The sequence below is a fragment of the Echiichthys vipera genome (assembly GCF_963691815.1).
Source record: "Echiichthys vipera genome assembly, chromosome: 12".
NCBI classification, from domain to species: Eukaryota; Metazoa; Chordata; class Actinopteri; order Perciformes; family Trachinidae; genus Echiichthys; species Echiichthys vipera.
The window spans coordinates 15,639,988-15,663,553 of record NC_139837.1 but is presented as its reverse complement, the minus strand read 5'-3'; the positions used below and the strand labels follow the sequence as shown (position 1 = coordinate 15,663,553).

At 43.4% G+C, this 23,566-nt stretch overlaps 1 protein-coding gene across 2 annotated transcripts in view; it reads left to right on the top strand.

The window, feature by feature from the left end:
* kif26ab (kinesin family member 26Ab) overlaps positions 1-17,435 on the top strand; it is a gene marked incomplete at its 5' end in the record, with an annotated part of 67,894 nt that extends 50,459 nt beyond the window's left edge. For both annotated transcript variants that reach the window (XM_083924251.1, XM_083924252.1), the window contains 12 exons: positions 1,461-1,644; positions 4,350-4,562; positions 5,611-5,704; positions 6,335-6,597; positions 7,460-7,643; positions 8,305-8,464; positions 8,821-8,983; positions 9,843-13,122; positions 13,604-13,797; positions 14,783-14,806; positions 15,156-15,306; positions 15,406-17,435. In XM_083924251.1, coding sequence (XP_083780377.1) covers positions 1,461-1,644; positions 4,350-4,562; positions 5,611-5,704; positions 6,335-6,597; positions 7,460-7,643; positions 8,305-8,464; positions 8,821-8,983; positions 9,843-13,122; positions 13,604-13,797; positions 14,783-14,806; positions 15,156-15,306; positions 15,406-15,587 — 5,092 coding nt within the window. In that variant the 3' untranslated portion in view covers positions 15,588-17,435. The remainder of the gene's footprint in view (positions 1-1,460; positions 1,645-4,349; positions 4,563-5,610; positions 5,705-6,334; positions 6,598-7,459; positions 7,644-8,304; positions 8,465-8,820; positions 8,984-9,842; positions 13,123-13,603; positions 13,798-14,782; positions 14,807-15,155; positions 15,307-15,405) is intronic.
* Positions 17,436-23,566: the final 6,131 nt, after the last annotated feature.

The following is a 23,566-nucleotide window of genomic DNA, read 5'->3' as shown; positions in this document are numbered from 1 at the left end:
GGGGGGCAGTTGTCACTCCAGGACGCAGGGAGAGGGAAGGGAAAGGGAGGGTTGTGTTTTTGGCAGCGACCCACCCAGTACTGTCCGGAGGAGCCCAGAGCAGGACTAATGAGCTCAGGCTGGCCTATTAGGAAACTGCTTCTCACCAGGACACGCATGGTTCTGCCCTTTTTTTTTTTTTTTTTTGCTCTTTCACATGCTCTGTTTCTTTTACTTCTTAAATCCCTTGCTCTGCAGATTTCTCATCTTTTAATCTCTCACTCCAATTTTCTTTCATTCCCCATGCCACTCTTTCGTGCTGACAATCGCGTCTTTGTCTTCCCTGCATTGCTCTGAAATCCGACTGCTTGAGTGAAAACCATTTGAGTGCATTTGAATTTCCTCTGAGTATTACTTTCCTCCCTGACCTTGAATTTCCAGCTGAGGAATGGTGTTAGCTGATCCAGGGCGATGGCATACCTGGAACCACTCTAAGTCTGGCCAGATTCCCTGCAGGACGTGCAGAGATATTGGTTGCTTTGCTTTGAGTTTAGACAGAAAGGAGTGTATGTGCCCAACTCTTGGCCCTGTGACCAATCCATGTCTCCTTAGCACCGACTCTGGGAGACAAGAGGCCAGGGTGACAGTGGATTTTAATTAAAGGCCTGTCAGAAAGCTGTATTCAGTTACAGCAGAAGGTTCTGTTAGATGCCATCACAGCATAACTGCTCAGGCAGACACTTGTCTACTAAAGTAGAGGAGAGAGTTGGGTTTACCTACATGCCTCTCAACTGCTGGTGCTGGTCAGATATTCTAATGTAGATTATCAAAACTCCCAACAAACAGTACACACTCCCGCTTTGACTTAAATGTTGGGTCAACATGCTCTGTCATAACTGCTAGGCTTTAGTAACAGAGAGAGACGTAGCTATATCCCAGTGGGCAGTGTTCCAGGAATCCTTGTCTGTCTATGTCTACAAGTGATTTATGTTTTATCAAGATGAATGCATGCATTTACTGTGCCTTCTTCCTGAGAGTCTGTATTTTGTCCCGGTCTGACAGGTGAATAGCCTCGCTGGTAATCATTTATCTTATGGATTTGCAGTTTCTGTTGCAAAAATCAAGGAACAAAAGCACTTTACCTGCTCTGGAAGGGGAGTGCTGAAGCTTTATGTTTCTTGGTAGGGGATTTTGAGGTGGGAGTTGGAAGAAAAGCAGTTTTATAGTGGGGATTGGTCAGGAGTGCTGGCACTTTGTAGCTCGCCTGCTGACTTGACCTTTATGTTAAAGTTTCAGTTTCAGCGTGAGATTTCTAAAGGCTTTGCAGCACACTCTTGTAAAAGCTATTGGCTGAGTATCATGGAAAACATCACCTGAGAAAAAGAAAAAATGATTTCCTTATGTACGAACTGTATGGAATTATGCTTTTCTAAATTAAACTTCAACCTCAAGGCGTTACTTTTTTATTTTTCCCTTTCCAGGGCAGCTCAGAAGCTGAACCTGTCCTCCAAGCGGAAGAAGCACCAGCCCTCGCTGCTACACCCACAGGAGCCCTCCATTTACCCCACCAACTTCAGTGGCATCCTGCAGGTCTCGCCGCCCGCAGCCCCGCCATGCCTGCTTCGAGCCGTGTCCAAAGTGAAAGAGAACCCAGGGATGGGAAAGGTGAGAACAGGCCTGTATTAGTATAATCGAAGCTGAATGCACGATTTCAATGCTTGTAAAGTGCAGATACATACAGACTCTGCTCATGTAAGCCCCCTACACAACCACACACACAAACCCCTATTTGAGGGAGAGATTGAGGGGCGGTAACACCCTGGTCCACAGGCAGCGTGCCGTCTGGTCCACTCTATGCAGATGTAGTCCCATAAGCCTCCTGGAATGTCATGAATTCATGCAGTTTGTGAGACCAGCATTCTTCTGTCTGAATACAGAAAGACTGCAAAAATTATAATCCACAAATCAGGGGTCACGTTGAACAGCAGGATTTCTTATTCCATTTAAGGTATAGTGTGCGATGATGAAAGTCAGGCTGGCAGCAATAGGACGGTCATTAAACAAAGCTGTATAAACACATCGCTCTTCCTTTGTGGTTTATTGGGTATTGTTTGTCTGAGCTGGCGTCCTGTATTTATAAAACAGAAGAAGTCCCCTAACAAGATAAGATCCCACCTGGATAGGAAGTGCTCGCTTCTGTTGCCAGGTATCCAGACGGTTGAGATTTTGTCACATATTATAGTCTCCCAGTGACACAAAGACTTCATTAAAAAAAAACCTGTGTTATTAACAAGCCTCCTGATGGCCACACCTGAGGTATACTACGCATCTGTGCAGCTAAAGGGGCTGGGTTTTTAAAGGGGAAATCAAGATTAATGACATTGTTCCAAGCCTATCAGACAAGGTTTTCTAAGTGTAAAGCAAATACATCAATTTTTTTCAATTGTTTGTCCCTGTCTTATTTTCAGTAGCCTACATTGATTTGATTTGGCCTGCGTCTGTTTCATATTTAACTTTAGGTGAATGTCTTGTTTCCATCAGTCGTATGTGGGTCACTTTTCACGTTTCCACTATTGACCTACGCGCAGTTCTTTCAGGCATAGACAGATGAGTGGACGGAGGAATGCCAAGCCACACTAATGGATTCTGTGGGGGATCAAGGGACAGGGAAATAGGGCCATTAGCACGGAGTCCAAGGTGTGAAAATACTGTAGTCAATCCTCTGTGGCCTCTGGAATCTGATATCGACCAACATAAATAAAACGGAGACATTAGTTTGCCTGGTAGCCTCTGTCTGGTAGACAGAGGCTCAGCAGTCATATATTGGAAGCCCAGTTTGAATGTCATAGCAAATGTAATTTACTCAACATATGCACACGTCAGTCACGATAACAGCCCCCTGCGGAGTAAAAAGAGAGTTTGCACTTAGCCTGCAGAATGCAAGATGAATTCACTCACTGAAAGAAAGGGATTTCCAGTGACATTATTTCTGGAGTGGTGGAGTCTGGATCTGTACTGTAGCAATATTTATATACTAGTCGTGGGAAGAATGGGCCTTTTGTGTAGGCGTAAAGACGGCAGAGAGTCCCAGGCTGAGTGAAACAGTCTGTCAAAAAGGAAAGGCAGCTAGCTGTATTTTAAGGTTTTTATTTCAATGCCTGAGAGGCATCGTAGGTACTTTTTCAAGAAGCTTTGAAATGGTTTCACATATAGTGTAGGATATAGAAAACTGTTTGGGTGATATAATGCTAGGCGTAACACTAAACACCCAGGGAGCTGACAGGGACTCTAAGAACTGCTATACATATCCCAAGAGCCGTTTATGTCTCCTGTCAGTCACAGATGTATGTCTGCAGTGCCCAAGGGAGGTATAGTAGAGGTGTATTTCTGACCATCAGATTGTAAGGCAATATAGAGTTGTCAGAATTACAGAGAATGATTGTTAAAGGGGTTTTCAAATAGCCTGACATGCACAAGAATGACCACACCCACATAAACCACACGCAGTAAAATCCACACAGCAAGGTAGCAGCAGGAAATGGTGAAATTTATACCCTATTGTTCGTAAGAGGTGCCACTTTGCACAACTGGCAGAATGACCCTACTCCTGTAACCATGGCAATGACGTCAGGCACGAACGGGCCTGTCAGAGCAATGCTGAATCAACACCTTTAGGTATAAGCCACCATCCCATTTAGCGTGCCATGCAGGCATGATGAGCTGTACCGTGACCCCTGGAATGCGAAGGACCGTAAGCTCACTTTATGAATGTCAAGCACCAGAATGCAACAGGGTGGGGTTTGAGTGTCTTAATGTGGAGCTGCCATTTTCCATGCAACAGAGGGGAGAGAGAGAGAGAGAAGAAGAAGGAAGAGTGAGTGGGTGGGGATAAGAGGGAGGGGGCCATATGCTCCTGAGTCCCATGCTGGTGAGCAGCTCCTGGTCCAGAAAAACAACCTCACTAGAGGGATAATCCCTCAGCGTGGTGCTTCACACGCATTAGTTTCCAGCATTTTCTGCTGTGACTTTCAATACGCACCTTGCTGCCTTTCACTGACACCATTAGGCAATGTGTTGACCCTTCAGGTTCACCGGTCGAGTGTTTCCATGACAACCGTCGATGTCCATCAACTCTGACACAGTGAATGTGGTGTTAATGCACAATGCTGAGCCATGTTCTCACCTATAACCTTTATTCAGAATCCTTACTATACATGACTTCTCTTTCCTGTAAGTAAAAGCTAAGAGTAAAAGTTATATATTTTTTCCTTTTCTGCACTGAACCTGAAAAATACATTCTTACAGCTGCTGTTCTGAGCTTTTTCACTTTCTAATCTACCCTTCTTTTTGCTTATCTGTCCGTGGTTTAGGTAAAAGTGATGATGCGCATCTGTCCGTCTCTGGAAACTGGAGACTCCTCAGAGTCACAGTCCTTCCTGAAAGTGGACAGCAGGAAGAAGCAGCTGACCCTCTACGACCCCGCGTCCAGCCCACACTCCAGTTCAGGACACAGGAGATCCGCCACTGTGGCCGTCCCAAAGATATTCGCCTTTGATGCTGTTTTTACCCAGGATGCCTCACAAGTAAGATCCAGCAGGGGATGTATACTACATGTGTGTTTGTGTGTGTACATATTTGTTTTTTTTTTAATGTGTCTTGTGGGAATTCAGCTTCTCAAGGGCAAAGGGACGACTTAATGCTGGCAGGGTGTGGCCATGGGCTTAGAGAAAGAATGCCTGCCTTGGGTCAGAGGGCATTCTTACCAGTGTGGGCCTAACAGCTGGGCCTTTTAAGTCCTATGGGAATGATTTGAATCCACTTCAGTTATATGTAACCTCTCCTTTCATAGAACAGCTATATCTAACCTCAGCCCTCTGCAGCCCACAGCAGGCATACCCACAGAGATCAAAGACAAAGGTCATATACATGTTTACTATATGCTGGCTTGGGAGCAGACCAGTCTTGCTCTCTCCACAGCTTAAAACAAACACCAGTCTTTTAATGGGATGATTGGATTTATGTCACTCACTGCAAAATCAGAGGTCAAGTATTTTATGCATCTCCCTGTGGTGCAGTAAACTCTAAATAGCTAAGAGAACAGATGAGAGAGTATTGAGTCTCTGTAGCGATGAGGGCCTTAGATCTTCTATCATACCACCAACTTGGAGCAAGTATTTTCCTAAGTAAGCTGCTGATAGCTGAGGCATAAATGTTGCTGCTGCAGAGCTGAGGCCAAGGTGCTAGATTGTGCCGCTGGGACAGCACTGCTGGTGACAACAGTAACAGCAAGCTGTTCTGCTGTTAGAGGCCTTGTTTGCAGTGTGATGTATGGGAAGGGGCCTCTGCTGCAGAAGCCTTGCCCCGGAGGACCCATGCTGAAACAGATTGCAAAAATGAGCCACACGTTGCAGCAAACACAAACACACATAATACACACACTCCTAAGTGATGAAAAATACTGAAACCATTAATGTGATTTGGATGTAACCAATGCCAAATAACCGCTTAGTTTATAGGATATCATCTAGGATTCATTGTCCTCCGTATCCCTGTTTCACAGTTTTTCTTGGATGTGGCTGAATTGTAAATTGACTGTGAGGGGGCTGTGTCTGTGTGTTTTTTCTTTCACAGGCTGAGGTGTGTTCAGGGACAGTAGCTGAGGTCATCCAGTCTGTGGTGAACGGTGCAGACGGCTGCATCTTCTGCTTCGGCCAAGTCAAGCTCGGTAAGCTCCTCCACTGGCAAGAGATTAGACAAGAGCCTTTGTTAGCCGAAGAAAACTCTCATTGCTCTTTGTTAGCTGCACTTGATGTCCACAATTGGCTTAGCGGTGCACTAGGGTGAGTCAAGGAATGGGAGATTGGAGGAAAAGAATGGGTAGTGAGTCTGGGGTGGGGGGTTGAGGGCTAAAGTGCTGCATCCAAGCTTCAGGGCTCAGTCTGTAATTAAAATCTTAGTAATTGGCCTGGGCAGTGCTCTAATGCTGAAGGGCTCGCTCTCCTCATGCTGCTGTTTCCATCAGGTATAATTCTCTACAGAATTACTGCTTCTGAAATAGGTGCTTGGATAAGAGTTTTTTTTCATTTTTATTTTGCATGTATTGGATATTACCTCCAAACCCCTCATCGACCATTATTCATTTTTTTCTATCAGCAGTTGTTAAACACAATAACCTGCAGAAAATGCCCATTGTCAGCGTCTTTCCTTTTTCAGCTGCTCATCCAATCTGTACAGCTTGATGATAGAAGTCATTCTAGTTTAAAGTTTGAATTGAATACAAAGTGAGCGTAGCTGACTTTTAGACACAAGGCAATATTTCCATTTCCATCCCCCTCTCTCTTTCACACGTCCCCAGGCAAGACATACACCATGATTGGCAAAGACGGCTCCACTCAGAGCCTAGGCATTGTGCCTTGTGCCATTTCCTGGCTCTTCAAGCTCATCAATGAGCGCAAGGAGAAGACGGGCACACGCTTCTCCGTGCGAGTGTCTGCGGTGGAAATCTTCGGGAAAGATGAGGAACTGAAGGACTTGCTGTCTGAGGTGTCCACGGGCAGCCTGCAGGAAGGCCAGTCCCCTGGCATCCACCTGAGAGAGGATCCTATCTGTGGCACTCAGGTGAGAAGCATTCCACCCCTCCACTTCTTCTTTGTTCATTGATTCTTCCATTCTCTCTGTGGGTTATACAGTCTTAGTCTGTCTGAGCATTGATCTTTTTCTATCTATGATCCACCTCTTCCTCTCCCAAAGATGTATGACTTTTTCTTGTAAGTGCATATGTGTATTTGTGCGTGTTTTTTCTATCTCTCAGGACTTCCCAGTCCGTCTTGCTCCATCCCACCTGCCTCTCAAATCCTCGCTTTATATTTCGACCAAACCCATCTGTGTTATTGATGGCTTTCTTCTTACCTTTGTATTGACTCTCCTGTCAGCGTCCATCAGCATCTATTACCTGTGTGTTAGTGCTAGCTCTCTACAGCACAATAGAAGTATTATTGGGGGATGGTGGAAGGCACTCACAGGTGTTACTGTCAGATGTTGTTTTTGGGGATCTGTATGGACTCTGACTTCAAAGGCAGTGGAATTCTGTGAAGTGCCTTCTTGCTCTTCCTCTCACCAGCCACATGTGGGCTCCCTTCATGATGCCCCCCGCCTTCTTTCTGTCTCCTCTACCTCCTCCATTCCCCTCCTCTCCATCTCCTCTCACCCTCATCACATCCATAGTGAGGGAAGTGCCCCTGCCTCCTGCTCCACCATTACCTCTCCTAATCCTCCTCCCTCTGTGTGCATATCTGCTGTTTTAATCGCCCCCGAGACCCAATCTAATGGGCAAGGATTCTGTGCTGGGGTCCAATTAACTGGCTCCCCTCTCTTTCTCTTTCCTCTCTTCCCCGATACCCTTTCACATCTGTCCTTTCTCAAACCCTATGTGGTCTCTGTTGCTTACCCTAACCCCGTTCTCTGTCTCCTGCCCCCACAGCTCCAGAATCAGAGTGAGCTACGTGCCCCGACGGCTGAGAAAGCCGCCCTCTTCCTGGATGCGGCCATCGCCGCACGCAGCACCAGCCGACCTAATGTGGAGGAGGAGGAGCGGCGCAACTCCCACATGCTCTTCACTCTGCACATTTACCAGTACCGCATGGAGAAGACCGGCAAGGGAGGAAGTTAGTACCATGAATCTACTACGTCTATCTCTAGTCGTGCTCCACCTCACATTTATGCAATTAAGTAACATGGTCATTGTTCAATGTCACAGCATTTTTAAACAATTTGTAGCACATGTGTTGAAAATGAGTAAACTAAACTGCAGTATGATTTATTTAACATAAACTATCCTAATTATAGCTATTCAAAGGTAACAAAAGGTGGTTTTGTTTTGTGATAGATGGCAAAAAAGTGCCCCTAAAGTATGAATGGAGCACCAGTCTTATCTGCAATGTTTATGGATGATTTGGCTTTACACACAGGAGTTTAATGTTTTGCTTCTGCAGTAGTAATTACATCAGTCACCCTCATAACAATGTCTACCCCTGTGATTTTTACAATCCCCTCTCGCTGTAATTTAAATCAGTAGAAGGGGACTGTATACCTTTGTTGCCAACCATGAGTAGCACAGTTTAACAGTCAGTCTGCAATCTGAGGTCACTGAATCACTTAAGTGCGGGAATCTTACTCATAAATAAATCAGACAGCTTTGACAAGTACCGGTCTAGTCTACGCTGAGCTGTGCCACTCCTGTCATCATACACTGTGCATGGGGAACTGACTTCAGAGAGGGAGTGTCTGTGCTGTGCTCACCTGGTTCTTCTTCTGTCGTTGGCATAGTGTCAGGCGGACGGAGCAGGCTGCACCTCATCGACCTGGGGAGCTGTGAAAAGGTCCTCAGCAAAAGCAGAGACGGAGGGGGAGGCTTGTGTCTTTCTCTAAACGCACTGGGAAATGTCATCATGGCTTTAGCAAATGGAGCAAAACATGTACCTTACAAGTAAGAAAAAACACCATTAGTTTGACTGTCTCTTTTACTGTGTTTTAGCTTCTGTAAAATGGTGTCTATTAGTAATAGTTTTAGGCAAGTTGCTGCATGTGTCGTCAGTCTTGTAGGCTTGCTGTGTGACAGTCTACCTAGTTTGTTTAGTTAGCTTCATAAAATAGCTTTCACTGGTGTTGTTCAAGATTATTTTATAGTTACTCAGGTATGAAAAGACTAATGACACGTCACAGGAGTATTTGTCAGCTCAGAGAATTCAAAATGGCTCCTCCTGGAATCATGTAAGGTACATTTACTGTCATTTTTTAAATATTACTTCCGTTTGCTAATAACAGTGTAAATGCACCCTGCAGGGACAGCAAACTGACAATGCTGTTGAGGGAGTCCCTTGGCAACATCAACTGCAGAACCACCATGATCGCCCACATCTCTGATTCCCCCGCCAACTACGCTGACTCACTCACCACTATCCAGCTGGCATCCCGCATCCACCGCATGAGGAAGAAGAAATCTAAGGTACACTGATAAACTGATTAGCACTTATAAATATGGTTTTACATATGCAGTAATAAACTGATAAATAATTCAAGTATGAATAATCAGTGGTACAGTTTTTTTTCCAAGTTGACAGCATAGGCATTAGCAATTTCAATTATAATACTTTTAAAATAATGATAACTGTGTTCCATTAAATGTTTATTGTTGTGCAGAGTAATTGTTTATTTAACATTATATTTAAGCGTTGCTATTATAGCAATTACATTCCTAATGTGCATGTGCAACTTTGATTGCATTCATCATATTTCACGCCACGACTCACTTTCCCAAATCTTTCTTCCTCCTGTAATTTTGGAGCTATTAAGCAAATGAATGTGTGAATGCTCCTGCGAATGAAAGATTATTAGTGCAGTAATTTAGAGCTAGTTTTTCTCGGCTCCTCAACACATAATCATGTTATCAATACCACTGCCCATGGAAGTGTGTAATGCATTCCCTTAGATTAGGGAAATATATGCTCCAGATAATTAGGTGGAATGGCAGAATGTATTTATTTGGTATTGGTCCCAGGCATGATTATTATGCAGTTCACATACAGCAATTTGTATTATTGACATTAATTTCTGTGCCACTATTGATGTGCACTTTTAACCTTTAGATAAATATCGACTGGTATAGTCAAATGAATTAATATTTGCCCTATGATGGATTTCACTATGATGTTTTAAGAAATGAATCTACTATGAATTATAAGGATTAAAATCGTTTTGTAAAATTGTTACATTAATATTGTAAGAAGATAGAATCACATTACTGTCATCACTTAATGAGATCATTTTTAAAGCCCAAAAGAGTAATTTATCATCTGCTTCTGCAGTATGCATCCAGTTCATCTGGAGGGGAAAGTTCCTGTGAGGAAGGAAGGATCCGCCGGCCGCCTCACCTCAGGCCATTCCACCCTCGGACGGTAGCCCTGGACCCAGACCTGCCCTCTATGCTCAGTGACCCAGACTACTCCTCCAGTAGCGAACAGTCTTGTGACACTGTCATCTACGTGGGCCCTGGGGGGACTGCCATCTCAGACAGGGAGCTTAGCGACAATGAAGGCCCACCTGCTTTCGTTCCAATCATCCCCTCTCTGAACAGAAAGAGGTCTGGAAAGGATGGCCCTCTGGACAGAGACCAGTTCTTTAAATGCAACACATTTGCTGAGCTGCAGGAGAGGCTGGAGTGTATAGATGGCAGTGAAGAACCCACTGCCTTTGTTGGAGAGGGCAAGCGAGGCCAGGCTAGCCCCAAGACTGACATATCTAAGGAGAGCCTAGACTCTGTTTCACCAAAGACTGTAGCAAATATTTCTTACACCCAAGATTGCGTCTCACCCAAACAATCCCCTAAATCTGTTGCCACACAACCGTCATGCAGTCCCACCACTAAATCTAAACTGGACAATGCGAAGACGCAATGCATACCTGCAGAAAGGACACCGTCAGACAGTGTTCAAAATGTGTGCCGAACCAGTGCTGATGGTGAGAAAGCCTTGGTTTCAGAAGGCAGACTAAGCACTGACAAACTAACAACTGCTTCAGGGCCTAACATCGAGCCTGTGGTGAGGGAGAAGGTGTACTTCGACAAGAAAGCTTTGCCCAAGCCAGCTCCACCTCCCTCACAGCAGAGAGACTCCACCAAGGAAAACACTGGTAACGAGGAAAGATCCAGCACCAGAATGCCTCCTGTAGGAATGAGCCACCAGGCTGTAAAAAGGAGGGATCCTTACACTTGCCCTCTGCTCAGAGCTCCAGTGGAGGTGTGCCAGGTGCGATCTACTTTGAGGGAACGATGTCTGGACCGGGACATCCTAAGAGCCACTGTGACATTACAGCAGCCTGTGGAACTGAATGGAGAGGATGAGCTGGTGTTCACTGTGGTGGAGGAGCTGTCTATAGGAAGTATTGTAGATAATGGTCGGCCATCCAGCATTATCAGCTTTAACAGTGACTGCTCCCTTCAGGCCCTGGCCTCTGGTTCCCGACCTGTGAGCATCATCAGCAGCATCAATGATGAATTTGACGCCTACACGTCGGCAATGGGGGGATCAGAGGTAAACATCGCAGTGGTCACACCCCTCCAGGAGGGAGCAATGGAGTGTATAGATAGCAGGGGTTCATCTGTCAGCTCTTGGCTGAGTGAGGTTAGTGTCTGCACCTTGGAGAGTGAAGGGGCTCATTCCACAGACGTCTTCCTTCCACAGGCCAAACACATGGGACCAGAGGCCACCTTTTACTTTGATTCCCTGGATATGTTCCATTGTGTATCTTCTCCCAGAGATGCCAAGAACTCCTTAAATGACAGTGGGTTCGGTTTTTCCGAACTAGACAGTGACAGTGTTGCCTCAAGCAAACTATCCTTGACAAAATGCCCCCCATCTCCAGAATCAGCCAAAGGCTCCCTTAGATTTGCCTCTAAAATAACAAAAGCTCACTCGCTTAGCTCCTCCCAACTTCCACAGGGCCCCTCCATAGTCCACTCCAGTCTTCCCAGGAAGATTAAACCTACCTCATCCATCTCTCATAGTAGTAGCAGTAGCAGCAGCAGCAGTAGAGAACCATCCAGGCAAGAGGCGAAGCAGGAGGATCCTTGGCAGCGCATTGACAACCACTCAGAGCCTCAGTTTTTCGACTCAAGCAGCACCAGCAAATTTCTCAGAAATCCCCCCAGTGGCATCCCTTCTTGCAAAACATCCAACAACAGCAACAGTGTACCCCGCCCACCCAAGGTGCAGGGGTCTACCTCATTCCAGAGGGTGGTTGATGGCTGTGAGAAGTCAGTCAGTAAGAATCCACCAAGCAGAATGCCTCAGCTGAGACGAGGTGCCACTACCCTTGGAACAGTTCCTGTCATCCATTCCTCCACAGACTACAAGGGATCCCAAGATATTATTGCATCTACCACAAGCCTTAAATACTCCTCTCTGGGGAAAAACAACAAGGCTAACTCACAGAAAGCGAGCAATCTCCCTAAACCTGGTTGCACCTCACCTCCCCCCCCTCCGGTCAGAAAGTCCAGTCTTGACCATAAGACTAAGATCCTGCTTCCCCAAAGTGCCTTAAAGTCAGCATATGGGGAAGCAGGAAGGGCGTCTGGAGCAAGGGCAGCTGTATCAGAGGATGAGCTTGAGGTACGTCACAGAATGGACCCAACCAGTTTCAAAACCTCCAGCCTCAACACAGCCAAAGTTACCTCCAGCCTGAAAGCCAGAGGGCCTAGAGGAGAGGCTGGGCAGCATTACGGCAGTCAAATGTCCCTGGAAAGGTGTGAAAGCCTGTCCTTATCGGGTTCCAGAGCTGCACTTAGTAGGGAGAATAGTGGAGCAAGTCTGGGGAGCAGCAGTAGCAAATCTAGCAAATCCATTCCTAGATTTGGTATTCCAAATTCATCCAGCTCTCCTATAGCTACCTGCCCGTCATCCCCAAGTGCAGGAAGTATGGGCAAACCTGGTCAGGTAAAAGCTTCTGTAAATCCCAGAGCATTAGGAGCAGTCAGTGGTAGTAAGGCACGTTCACTGTCAGTTAACAACTCCAAGGGCCTAAGCTCCTCCACCAAATCTTTGGCCAACCCCGTGACCAGAAATACCAATGCCAACCTCCCTCCATCAGGACGGACATCAGCTCCTCGGGCTGCTGCTGCTGTCAGCAGTAAACCTGGGAGAGGAACTATCATGGGCACAAAGCAGGCCATGAGGGCTGCCAACAGCCGTGTGAGCGAACTGGCAACAGGCAACATATCAGGCAAACACATAAGAGGTTCAGGAGATTCAGACAGCGGGAATGACAGTGGGGTGAACGTGAACGAGGACAAATCCCCCATAGCCATGCTGCCCTCTCCGTACAGCAAAATTACAGCACCCAGGCGGCCTCAGCGCTACAGCAGCGGCCACGGCAGCGACAACAGTAGTGTGTTGAGCGGGGAGCTGCCTCCAGCTATGGGCCGCACAGCTCTGTTCTACCACAGTGGTGGCAGCAGCGGATATGAAAGCATGATCCGTGACAGTGAAGCAACAGGCAGCGCCTCCTCTGCCCACGACTCCATGAGTGAGAGCGGCATGTCATCTTCAGGCAGAACTAGGAGCTCCAAGTATCCTAAGAAGAGAGCCAATGGTGAGAAACTAATTTGGGTTCTGGGGTTTTAGACGTACCCATGCAGGTACAGGTAATAATCACACATATCATATTGGTGATAACAGCAGCAGCATATTAGAAATAAAACCCCTCATATAAAGGAAAACAATAATGAATGTTTGAAACAAGAAAACTTCGAACTGTGTAATAATCAAATAAGATGAGTTGAACAGGAGCAGCAGTGACCTGGTTCAGGTTTTTGCAGCCCTGTATATAACCATTTGATTTCATGTAAGTTAGTCCAAGCTTTTGAATTTATTTGGCTGTGTAAATACAGAATAGCAACCCATGAAAGCCTTATACATATGCAATCACCACGACTCGGCCGACCTGTGTAAAGCCTCGCACCACTTTACATCTCAGTGTGACACTCATACATATTTACTCATAAATCCCAGCAAATACTACTGCTGTTACACATTCAACTGGTGCCTGCCTGACTATTTACATGGCTTTGTAGGCTTCCAGAGGAGAAGGCTTATCCCGGCACCCCTGCCAGACTCTTCTTCCCTGGGGAAGAAGGTGAGCACGGCAGGCCAGTGGGTGGACTTGCCTCCTATGTCAGGACCTCTGAAGGAGCCTTTTGAGATCAAGGTGTATGAGATCGACGATGTGGAGCGGCTCCAGCGGCGGCGTCAGGAGGAAACCACAGAGGTGAGCAAAGGGTCACTCCTGACTTGTTCTACATGGTGGTACATCTCACTGAACTTGTTAAGATAATGTTATGTCTGGGTCAAGGTCTTGTGAATCCCTCTTGTTAAGCCTCAGCAATATTTTGTTACATTAAAACCATGCACGCTCAAAATGTGTCACATTGACTTGCCCTGTGGGAATGTCTTAGTTCACTTCTTCCCAGTTTCTTTTTAAAGAACAAGACAGTAATAATATGTCTCAGACGTCTGACCTTCAGTCAGCTCAGTGGCAAATCCCTGAGTTAAAACGTCTGCGTCCAGATTCCCAGAGCTTGGTATTTTGGCAGCGTTCCTTGGGAATGTCAAGAGTTCAGAAGGCAATTACTGAAGAGGGTTAATTGGTTTGGATATGAGTAATGACTCAACTTACTGCTGACGATGGTGATGATGATGTGTGTGTGGGTGTGTGTGTGTGTGTGTGTGTGTGTGTGTGTGGGGGGGGGGGGGGGGGCGGTATAAAAAAGAAGATGGTATGTAAAGATTGGTCAGGGAATGTGTGATGAGTGCAAGGGTGCCCAACACCGGCCCAAATCAGCTCACCGCTAGCACTCATCACTGGACGCCTGATTACTTTTTATAGCTGTCTCCTCTTCTGAGGATCATTAACTGCTCCCACAAGTTTGTTGCAGCCAGACAGGGATTTGTTAAGAGAAGATATTAAATCAGCTGGATGGTGGTTTGACTTACTTTCCATCCTGAAAAAAAAGGATCTTTTCATTTTTCTCTCCTAGCCATCACTGCCTGAATGACAAAATTGCTTTTTTTTCCTTCTTCATTTTGAAATTAGCATTGCAGTGTGTGCTAGTTCATGCGAATCGGTAGCCTGTGTCAACAGTATATGTAAATACTGTTCACATGCCATTACCATATGCTATTATTCATATAATATTCTGTCTTGTTTAACATGCTAACTTGCTTTATCTGTTTCTCCCCAATCTTGTCTTCAGCAACCATTCCAGGATGTTGATAAGGTAAGCTAATTTTAATGGTGACTGAGGTTTGATTATATGCTGTATTACTGTCGTTACATAACCAAAATCATAAATCACAATGGAGCAGACATAATGTTTTACATCACAAAACAACTCCCTTATTGAAAGCACAACTCAGTGTCTTAGACTTAAACAATAATGCATTTGATTGAACTTGACTGTTTAATATGATTTAATTATTTTATTTAGTCATTTAGTTTACTCTTTGATGACAGGGTTATAAGACATGACATACAGAATTCTCCATTTAAGCTTTAAGAATGACATTTACTTGTGGTTTGCCAGTTTAATCGTTTGGCATTATTAATAATCTCTCCTTTTCTCTCAGGGCCTGCTGTATTTTAACAGTAAACTGAAGATGCTGGAGAGAAGGCAACAGCAAGTGAGGGAACTGAGCGCAAAGTATGAGGTGTTGTTGGAGGAGCTGGAAGACACCAAGACCCGACTGATGATGGACCCCAGCAAGTGGATGGGAGAGTGTAAGTAACTAACCGCTAAATGCTCTTTAACTGTAAGTTGACGTCTAAGTTTTAATAGATCTTTAGCGACCCAACGTACATTTCCCTTTTTTTCAACAGTTGAGGTGGACCAGAACTTGGATAAAGAGTCTCCGGAGTACCTGGAGGCCTTGGCGCAGGCTACAGAGGAGCTGGAGTTCTGTGTCAATCTATGCAAGTCCCGTGTGATGATGGTGACCTGCTTTGACATCAGCATGCCGAAATCTGATGCTCAGGAGGGACTGCGTGAAGTCGAAGTCTGAGGACAAAAGAAAGTTGAGGTGGAGATATGAGGAAGTGAGAAAACAAAGGATGGTGAAACGTAGCAGTCAGTCTATAGATATCACTGGAATGAAGAACACCAAGTGACAGAAATGAGATGAGAGTGGATCTTTGCATGAAAACAGAGGAAATGTTAACCACCTAGCTACAGTGCCTCGTTGCCCGGGACATGTTTTAATGGCAGAGAAATGAAACGTGAGCACAAACACTGTTGCCTGTTGGCAAGGCAGTGGCCATCCCTTATTCAAGAGTCAATGAACAACACCTGGAAGTGCCTTTTGTATTGTTTTGTTTTGAGTCATTATTTTTCATATGGTGCAGGTATGCTTAAGCATACCTAAGCAACCCTTGAACATATTGCTTTTAAGAAAAATATTTTATATTGCATTGTATAGTGTATTTATATGATTATGTGGTGTGTACAAATATCCTTTTAAGGGGAAAAAAATAAAGAGGAAAAAAAGAAAAAAAGCAATAAGCTAATGTTATTGCGCTCCCAGACTTTGCCTTTTCTCTTGTTTCAAACCTCAGTCAGCATTTTTATCCATGTTCATTCAGCCTCTTGCGCCTTATGTTAACTCTCTGGTTCTGTAGTTTTCTAGATTTTCAAACTGGACTATGTTATCTCATCAAGGACTGCATTTACTGTTGTCACTCATCACCTGCCAGCTGGCCTGTCAAAGCTTGCAGGGCTGAGTGAATGTTTTTCCCTCCAGTTGCCTTGATCAAAATGGGTCTCAGTGGATGCACTAAGGTAGAGCAGCAGTTCTGTCGGGGGATGGAGGGCTTATTCAAGCTGTGCTTGCCTGTGTTTATCTCACTGAAAATGAGAGATTACGCCAAAACATATCAATCAGAGGGCCACTGTGATGGATAGTGAGTGATTATTCTTGATTCAGCCATTCTCTCTCTCTGGTGCCTCAATAGAGTATGTGGTCCTACAACCCTGAGAGACTTAACCTTCCCTACACTAGCCTATGAGGATAGCATGATGAATGGTTACACTGATAGCAGTGCTCATCAGTGAGCCCAATTTCTCGCCAAATGGGCTCAGACTGTGTGCTGTCTATACACTGTAAAACAAAGAGGCACAGATGAGATAGCGCAAGTCCACTGGCCTCTTATACAATACTTTCAAGCGCTACCAAGCCTCGGCTCTATGCATTCCAATACATTACTGCAACTACTGTAAGAACCTCAATGCTGACTTAAGGGAAGCAACACAGTTTGGCCTCTTTTGTCCCCTCTTCTTTTTTTTAATAGGCAAATTAACAGAGTTGATCCAGTGTCTCAAACAAAGACTCAAGAATTGTTAGTTTCCTGTGAAATGATGCAGTGAATAAGTGATCGGGACATTGTTTAGGAAAATCAATCATGATAGCAGCTCTTTGTAGCTGCCAGAATGTGCTTGTGTTATGAATCAAACAGCTGACACAGAGAGAACAAAGATGATCGGTGAAGATGATTGTTATGAAAAACAAACTGGCTTTGTTGTATTTTGGTATCTTTGATTTCTATATCTGTGACAAATATGACTTTCTTTTCTTTCTTTTACAAAGATGTACTCTCTCAGGCCCTCTCTGAAGATGCTGCATGAGATTTTTTAATCATTTTTAAGAATGATTTCTACTCCATTTTTACCATTCTAATTTTTTACAATAACTTCAGCTTTCACTAATGTGGGGTAAGGCTCATATATGATATACCTATTACCAAACCAAGACCTTTTTTCCAAGAAATAAGTATATGTGAGGTCATATTTCATATCAAAACTCATATTTTCGAATATCTGTTTGTTTTTGTATAGGATTTTCAAACCCTGTGTATAAATGTATGATACGGCAGCTTGTGTTTTACTTTTACAGTACCTGTGAATAAAAATGTTTCTTCTTACTGATGATTCCGAGTTGAATATTTTTCCCCGGTTCACATATTCTATATTCATGGGAGTCTTTGTTTCCACACCACTGCAGAGAAGAAAAGGTTGAAAACACCGTTTCTGTAAGTCTGCAATCTTCTTAGGAAATCAAAACATTTACATTTTGTCCGCCCTGCACTCTCCACACAAGCAATCATATGCAGTAGTCTTCTTCCTCTTACATTATTTTTTTCATTGATTGTCTCGTACACAGCAGGTAGCTTCATCCTGAGCCACATGAATGAAATGTTGACTAAAGCCCTTTTCAGAACTACAAGCATTAACATGCTTCCTGAGCGATCCGATCACAAGTGGACAGCTCTGAGCATGTGTGTGAACGATGCAATGAGATCCGATCGCACAGACTACATTTGAAGGTGTTCTGCATGTGTTTTATTATTCCAATTTAAGCAGCTGACTGCAGTTTAGTAAAGTTTGTGTCTCACCATTGTCTCACAGGCGTGATCGCAACCCAAAGTGTTTATTTGCACTTCTATTTTTCTGAAATTATGGGCGTAATGACCCCAAAATAAGGCTGAATAGATATATGTACTTAATCATGGGCAAACTAACCTATGCTGAACGTTTACTGACAGTTTCACTGTCTACCCTGCTGGATGCGTTAAGCCAGTGAGAACTGGTATAGAGACAATCTTCAGTGTCAGATAAACACTGTCTACCAGCCAGTGCCTTTTTATTAGTCAGATCTTACATTTATGTATTAGGCTAATGTATAATTTATGTGAGAGTTACTGAAATGAAACCTATACACACACAATAAATGACTTTTCATTAAAATATGTATTATTGTTTATGCAATTAGATTGATGTTTTGCAAATAGTTTCACACAGCCTGACCTATCACCAATGCTTGAGTATGGTCTGGCTACACAGGGTCATCATTCTGGAATAGGGGGAAAAATACTTAGGGTTGTTTGTTTTTCCAGCCACTCTCTGAATGTCAGTCTTTATCCCAGCACTGTACATCTGGTGAGCCAGACTGATTTGCATATAGAGCGGGGAAGTGAGATCAGATCTCAAGTGGTCACTCAAGACACATGTGAAGACACATTCTAACGCCAGGTGTGGACTGACGTACAGAGTTGTCCACTTGTGATCGGATCACCAAAGACACATGTTAATGCCAGGACTGAACAGAGCCCAATACAGCACCTACCTGGCACACTGACACTGGAGACACACCTTCAGTTTTTTAATGCAATTAATAAACTCATTATAAGATCCATTAGTTTAATATAAAACAACCCAGTAGGCGATATATGGTACTGTAGGCCCTAGACAAAAACATTAAACAATAACATTTTAAATCAATTTGTTGCACAAAATAAAAAGGTGTACAAACATCCACGGCTTCTGACTCTCATTCTAAATAAACGTTTAATTATAAATGTACCTACATTTACATATATTTGCCTAAACACGTCAAAGTATATGTCTCCTGCAAAGTATGCAGATTTATTTATTTATTTTGCCTGATTTGACCTCTCAGGACTCTGCCGGGGACTATATGGACAATGCACATTCATCCCAGCAGATCAGAAAAAAAAACGTTCACAGCGTTTTGTGTGAATTATTCCACGTAATGGCAAAGTTGTCCCGCAAGGAGTTGTTAGCACGAGAGCAGCATAATTCACCACCATTGTAGCCTATGCGACAGAGAGATTGGCTAACCATCGCAAAACAAAACCAACCACAAGGTATTTGCACGGCAGGTAAGTGTGAAAATATTTTGTTATTATGTGGTTAAACTGTTAGTATGCTACCTAGTAACCTCCAACTGCGTCCAACCTGAATCTGAGCAGAGGTCTAATCAGCCTAAATTGAAAACACCTATGGTCCTATACAGTGCATTGAAATACTTTAATTAATGTTGACTTGGAAGGCAGCAACAGTGAGTACTACTAGTCAAGGATAAGTGACTATTTTTGTTAAAATAACCTAACACCACTGGCTGGCCAAATCTTCTATCCCAATATAACCTAGATCATTTCAAATATCACGTTTTTATGTTCAATTAATAAATAAATAATTAAATAGCCTATATGATATAACTACATGGTATTTTTTTGTATACTCCTGTGTGAAATTATAACTTGACAAATGAAAAGTAACGTTACTGAATAATTTCCTATTTTATTAATTAAAAAATAAAATCATTATCAAATCGCAACACAGCTTCAGAGAGCAAAAACACATCACATTAGGTATAAATGCACATATATTCCAGGTGTGTACAAACCAAATTGCAAATATACACAAACAGTTTTTCTTTAGATAATAAACAAATATAGAAAAAGTAAATAAATAAATGTAGAGAGGTAAATGAGTAATACTAATAAAATCCTATTGTAGAAATATACATTTGTAGTAGGATACACAGTAGATCACACCACAAAAAGGGTACATTCATTATACAATAAGAATAAATGGAGGATAAAGTAAAGTAACCTATATGACTTCAAGGTTTTCTTATTTTATTAAGATCTGCAAAATTAACATAATGTGCAAGAATGTTCATAATGAAAGTATGTGTCATCCAATTGATGTAAATGGGTTTTGACATATTTTCACATCGCTTAACCCCAATATATATATTTTTTAATGTAACTATCTTTTGTTTAAAGGTGCATTTTGTAGTCTAGCAGTTCTAAGTAACACATCAAGAGAATAATGGTCAACTACTGTAGGTTACTGTAGGTTTAGATTGTGTGGATGACGTCTTGCTCCTTGTGGATGAACAAATCTCTGCTAAGTTGAATCAACACTAGCAAATTGGCAATATTCTTCAAGCATTGAATTTGATATGTAGTAAATGAGATATAGAGCGAAGGTGCAGGTCCAGAGTGATTAATTACTCTCTGTATCAGGAGGGTCTTCTGCTCAGTGTGATACATGGAGTCCTGTTGAGTATTATACTGTAGATGTGTGAGTGTGTTCGGCTTGAACTTGAACCCTGCTGTGCAATAACATCTTGCCTCCTACCGCTTAATTCTGTTTTGATCAAAAGCACAAGAGGCTAATTTGGCGGACTTGCAAGACCAGCTGGTCACTGTGTTTCAAATCAAATTCTTTGGGTTATTCATTATTTTTTTTGCTTTAAGGCTAAGGGGTGTTTGGTGACCTTCAACACCTTGTGGAGACAGTCCCAGGCAGAGTTCACTGTACAGAGGAATCAAAAAAGTAGGCTCCTTATTTCTGACAAATACAATGTAGGAAATAGTATCCTTTCTAAATTGGTATTCAGTTAGTCCTCAACCTGTAGTGATTTGACAGGCAGCAAAAGCCTTTTGACAAATCACTCCAGATCCTGCGGGCTCAGACTATACCTCGTACCTAGGAAGTGGGTGTCTGAGTGGAAACAGTTGGCCAGGGCTGTTGCAGACATCTGATGGCTGCTGAGCACAGTTGGCCCTGAGTGTCCCAGCCCACTTTGCCTCAGGGCTTTTATCATTAGCAGGGAGTTAGGTGTTGTATGAGAATAGAAATGAGTTCAATGAAAAGTCAGGAGTCGCCCATCAACCTTCACCCCAACCCCGCCATGTTCATGGGTTTGAACTCTACGCACTGCTCTCTTGCAGGATTTTTATCCAAAAACATTCCCAATCCACATCAGTTCTCAGTCCATTTGATACTGTCCCTTTCTTCATGTCTTACATCTTTTGTTGCCATTACCGTCTGCTCTCTGTCCTGTTCAAAGTGGTTTCTTCTGAACAGAGTTGTCTTTCACACTTAAATATATTTAAATCCTACAAATGTAGGTCCAAATATCTCAAAGAAAATTGCATTTAGGCTTTTTAAGATTACTTTGGTATTCATAAGTTTCAGAACACCATGTCTCCTCAGTCAGACTGAATGTTCAGAAAACGTGCGTTTTGAACCCTCTCCAACCCCTCTGCCTCTGTTAGGAAGCCTGCATCTGCTCAGGGCATTGTTAGTGGTAGTAGTTGCTCACTTTTGAATTTACAGCTCTGCTGTGCCACAGATTGGTCTGTCTAAGCCAAGCTTGCTCTTTGAAGAAGCCACATAAACCTGACCAAATGCTGCCACTTATTCTAGATAATTAAAACAAGCTGCCGTTAAGAAAGTCCTTAAATTATCAGAGGCCTGGCAAGATGTAAGTGCCATACACACTTTGCCTGCACGCTTCCTTGCTTCAGGAGACTCGTAACCATTGACATCTCCATCCTCAGAACAGATTGCATGCGGGAGGAGTTTTGCACCAAGACAGAAACCCTTTAAGAGTTGTAGTCCTGAAGGCTTTCCTCCATATGTACAGTAAATTCAAGATGGGTGGCCATACAAGTCTGACAACATGCCACTGAGCTAATGCTACAGGCAGTAAATCAACCCAATGCAATCCATAATGTGATAGTGAATTAAACTGTAACTTCAGCCCCTGCTCTGAGCCGAACTCCGCCCACTGCATCATTTTAAAAAATGCGACAAAGTGCACAGAGAGAGCTACAGACACTTCAGATTAGAGGGTGTTAACATTTTTAAATTTGATAACATAGAGACATCCCAAACGGTCCGCTCTACCTCAGCAATGGACTTGAATAGCAAGGCTAGGGCTGACCTAAAATGTTAGGGGCCAATTTGATGAGAAATGTCAATATTAACACCACTATTGATGTGCTTCATCGCACCTCAAAAGACATGTTTTAAGTGAGCAGTACATCTTTAATTAGCCTTTCTAGAGACAACTTGAAATGATCCATCACTGAAGATTTAACCTTATTTACTGTGTGTAATTTAGCAAGCATCAGGGAGAGCGAGGTTAGGGAACTTGCAAGCATTGCCATTATAAGTTGTATTGATGTAGATAATACAGGGCTAATAATTTACCATACAGTTACAAACTGTTATGTGACTCATCACCCTTGTATTACCGTCACTAACTCCCTGAGTCCTCATCCAGCCTATGTGATTTGGACTGTAATGAGGAGCAGTATGTGGGTCATGAGTTCAAACAGCCTGTAGTGTGTTGACCTGCTAGCTGGCAAAGTAATGAGTGTCTTTAGGTGACACACACAGACACACACACACACACACACACACACACACACACACACACACACACACACACACACACACACACACACACACACACACACACACAAACACACACACACACACACACACACGCACACACACACAGTCAGTTAGTCTCTGATGCTGAGCTGGCAGTGTCATCTATAGTCAGACAGTGCTGGTGGTGGAATGAGTCAGAGGAGACGTGGATATTTTATCTTTCTCATGGATGAAACGTTACATTTTGTACACTGTCAATACCAAGCAGTGCCAAATGTTGCTGGCAGCGATCTGCCGTGCAGTGTCTATTAAAACCTGCAGCGACAGCACTAAACTAAAAGTTGGGGATTTTTTTGCGGTGAAGTGCAGCGAGATAATGCCTGCAGCAGTGCTGTGACTTCTGATACCTATTGACCTATGTTTACAAAGAAGTTTTTCCCGCTTTAAACACATAAACACGCCTCTCAACTGCATTAAAATGTAATTATTGCGGCAAGCAGCAATGGTGCTTGGTGTGTTTATGATGTTTTCTCTGTTGTTGCGCAGCACCTGACCAGAATTGATGACAGTATGCGATTCAAAATGCCAGTTATTCATTGGTTTATTATGTGTGGTCAGTACATGATGCACTGACCTTGTCAAAGAATGACGAGGAGAACTACTCTCTCCACCACATGCACTGACCTTGTTCTGTCAGTGGTCTTGTAGTCCCCTGGTCCAGATTGCTTGTAGATAAACTGCTGATTTACAAAAAGGCTTTGTTTAGAAACACTGTTTTAAAATGCTTTTAGAATACTGATGTGAGGAGTTAATGGGCAATGAATATTCATGATTAAAAAAAAAGGTTCTACACAATTGAGCAGAAAAATAGAGTGTAAAGTCCTTGATTAGGCCTACACCAGTTGTTGGGTAGGTAGCGGTGCACTACGGTCAGGTTCTCCTCGTCTTTGTTTTTTTTCAAAAGGTTTCAGCCTTTTTAAAGATCAGCAA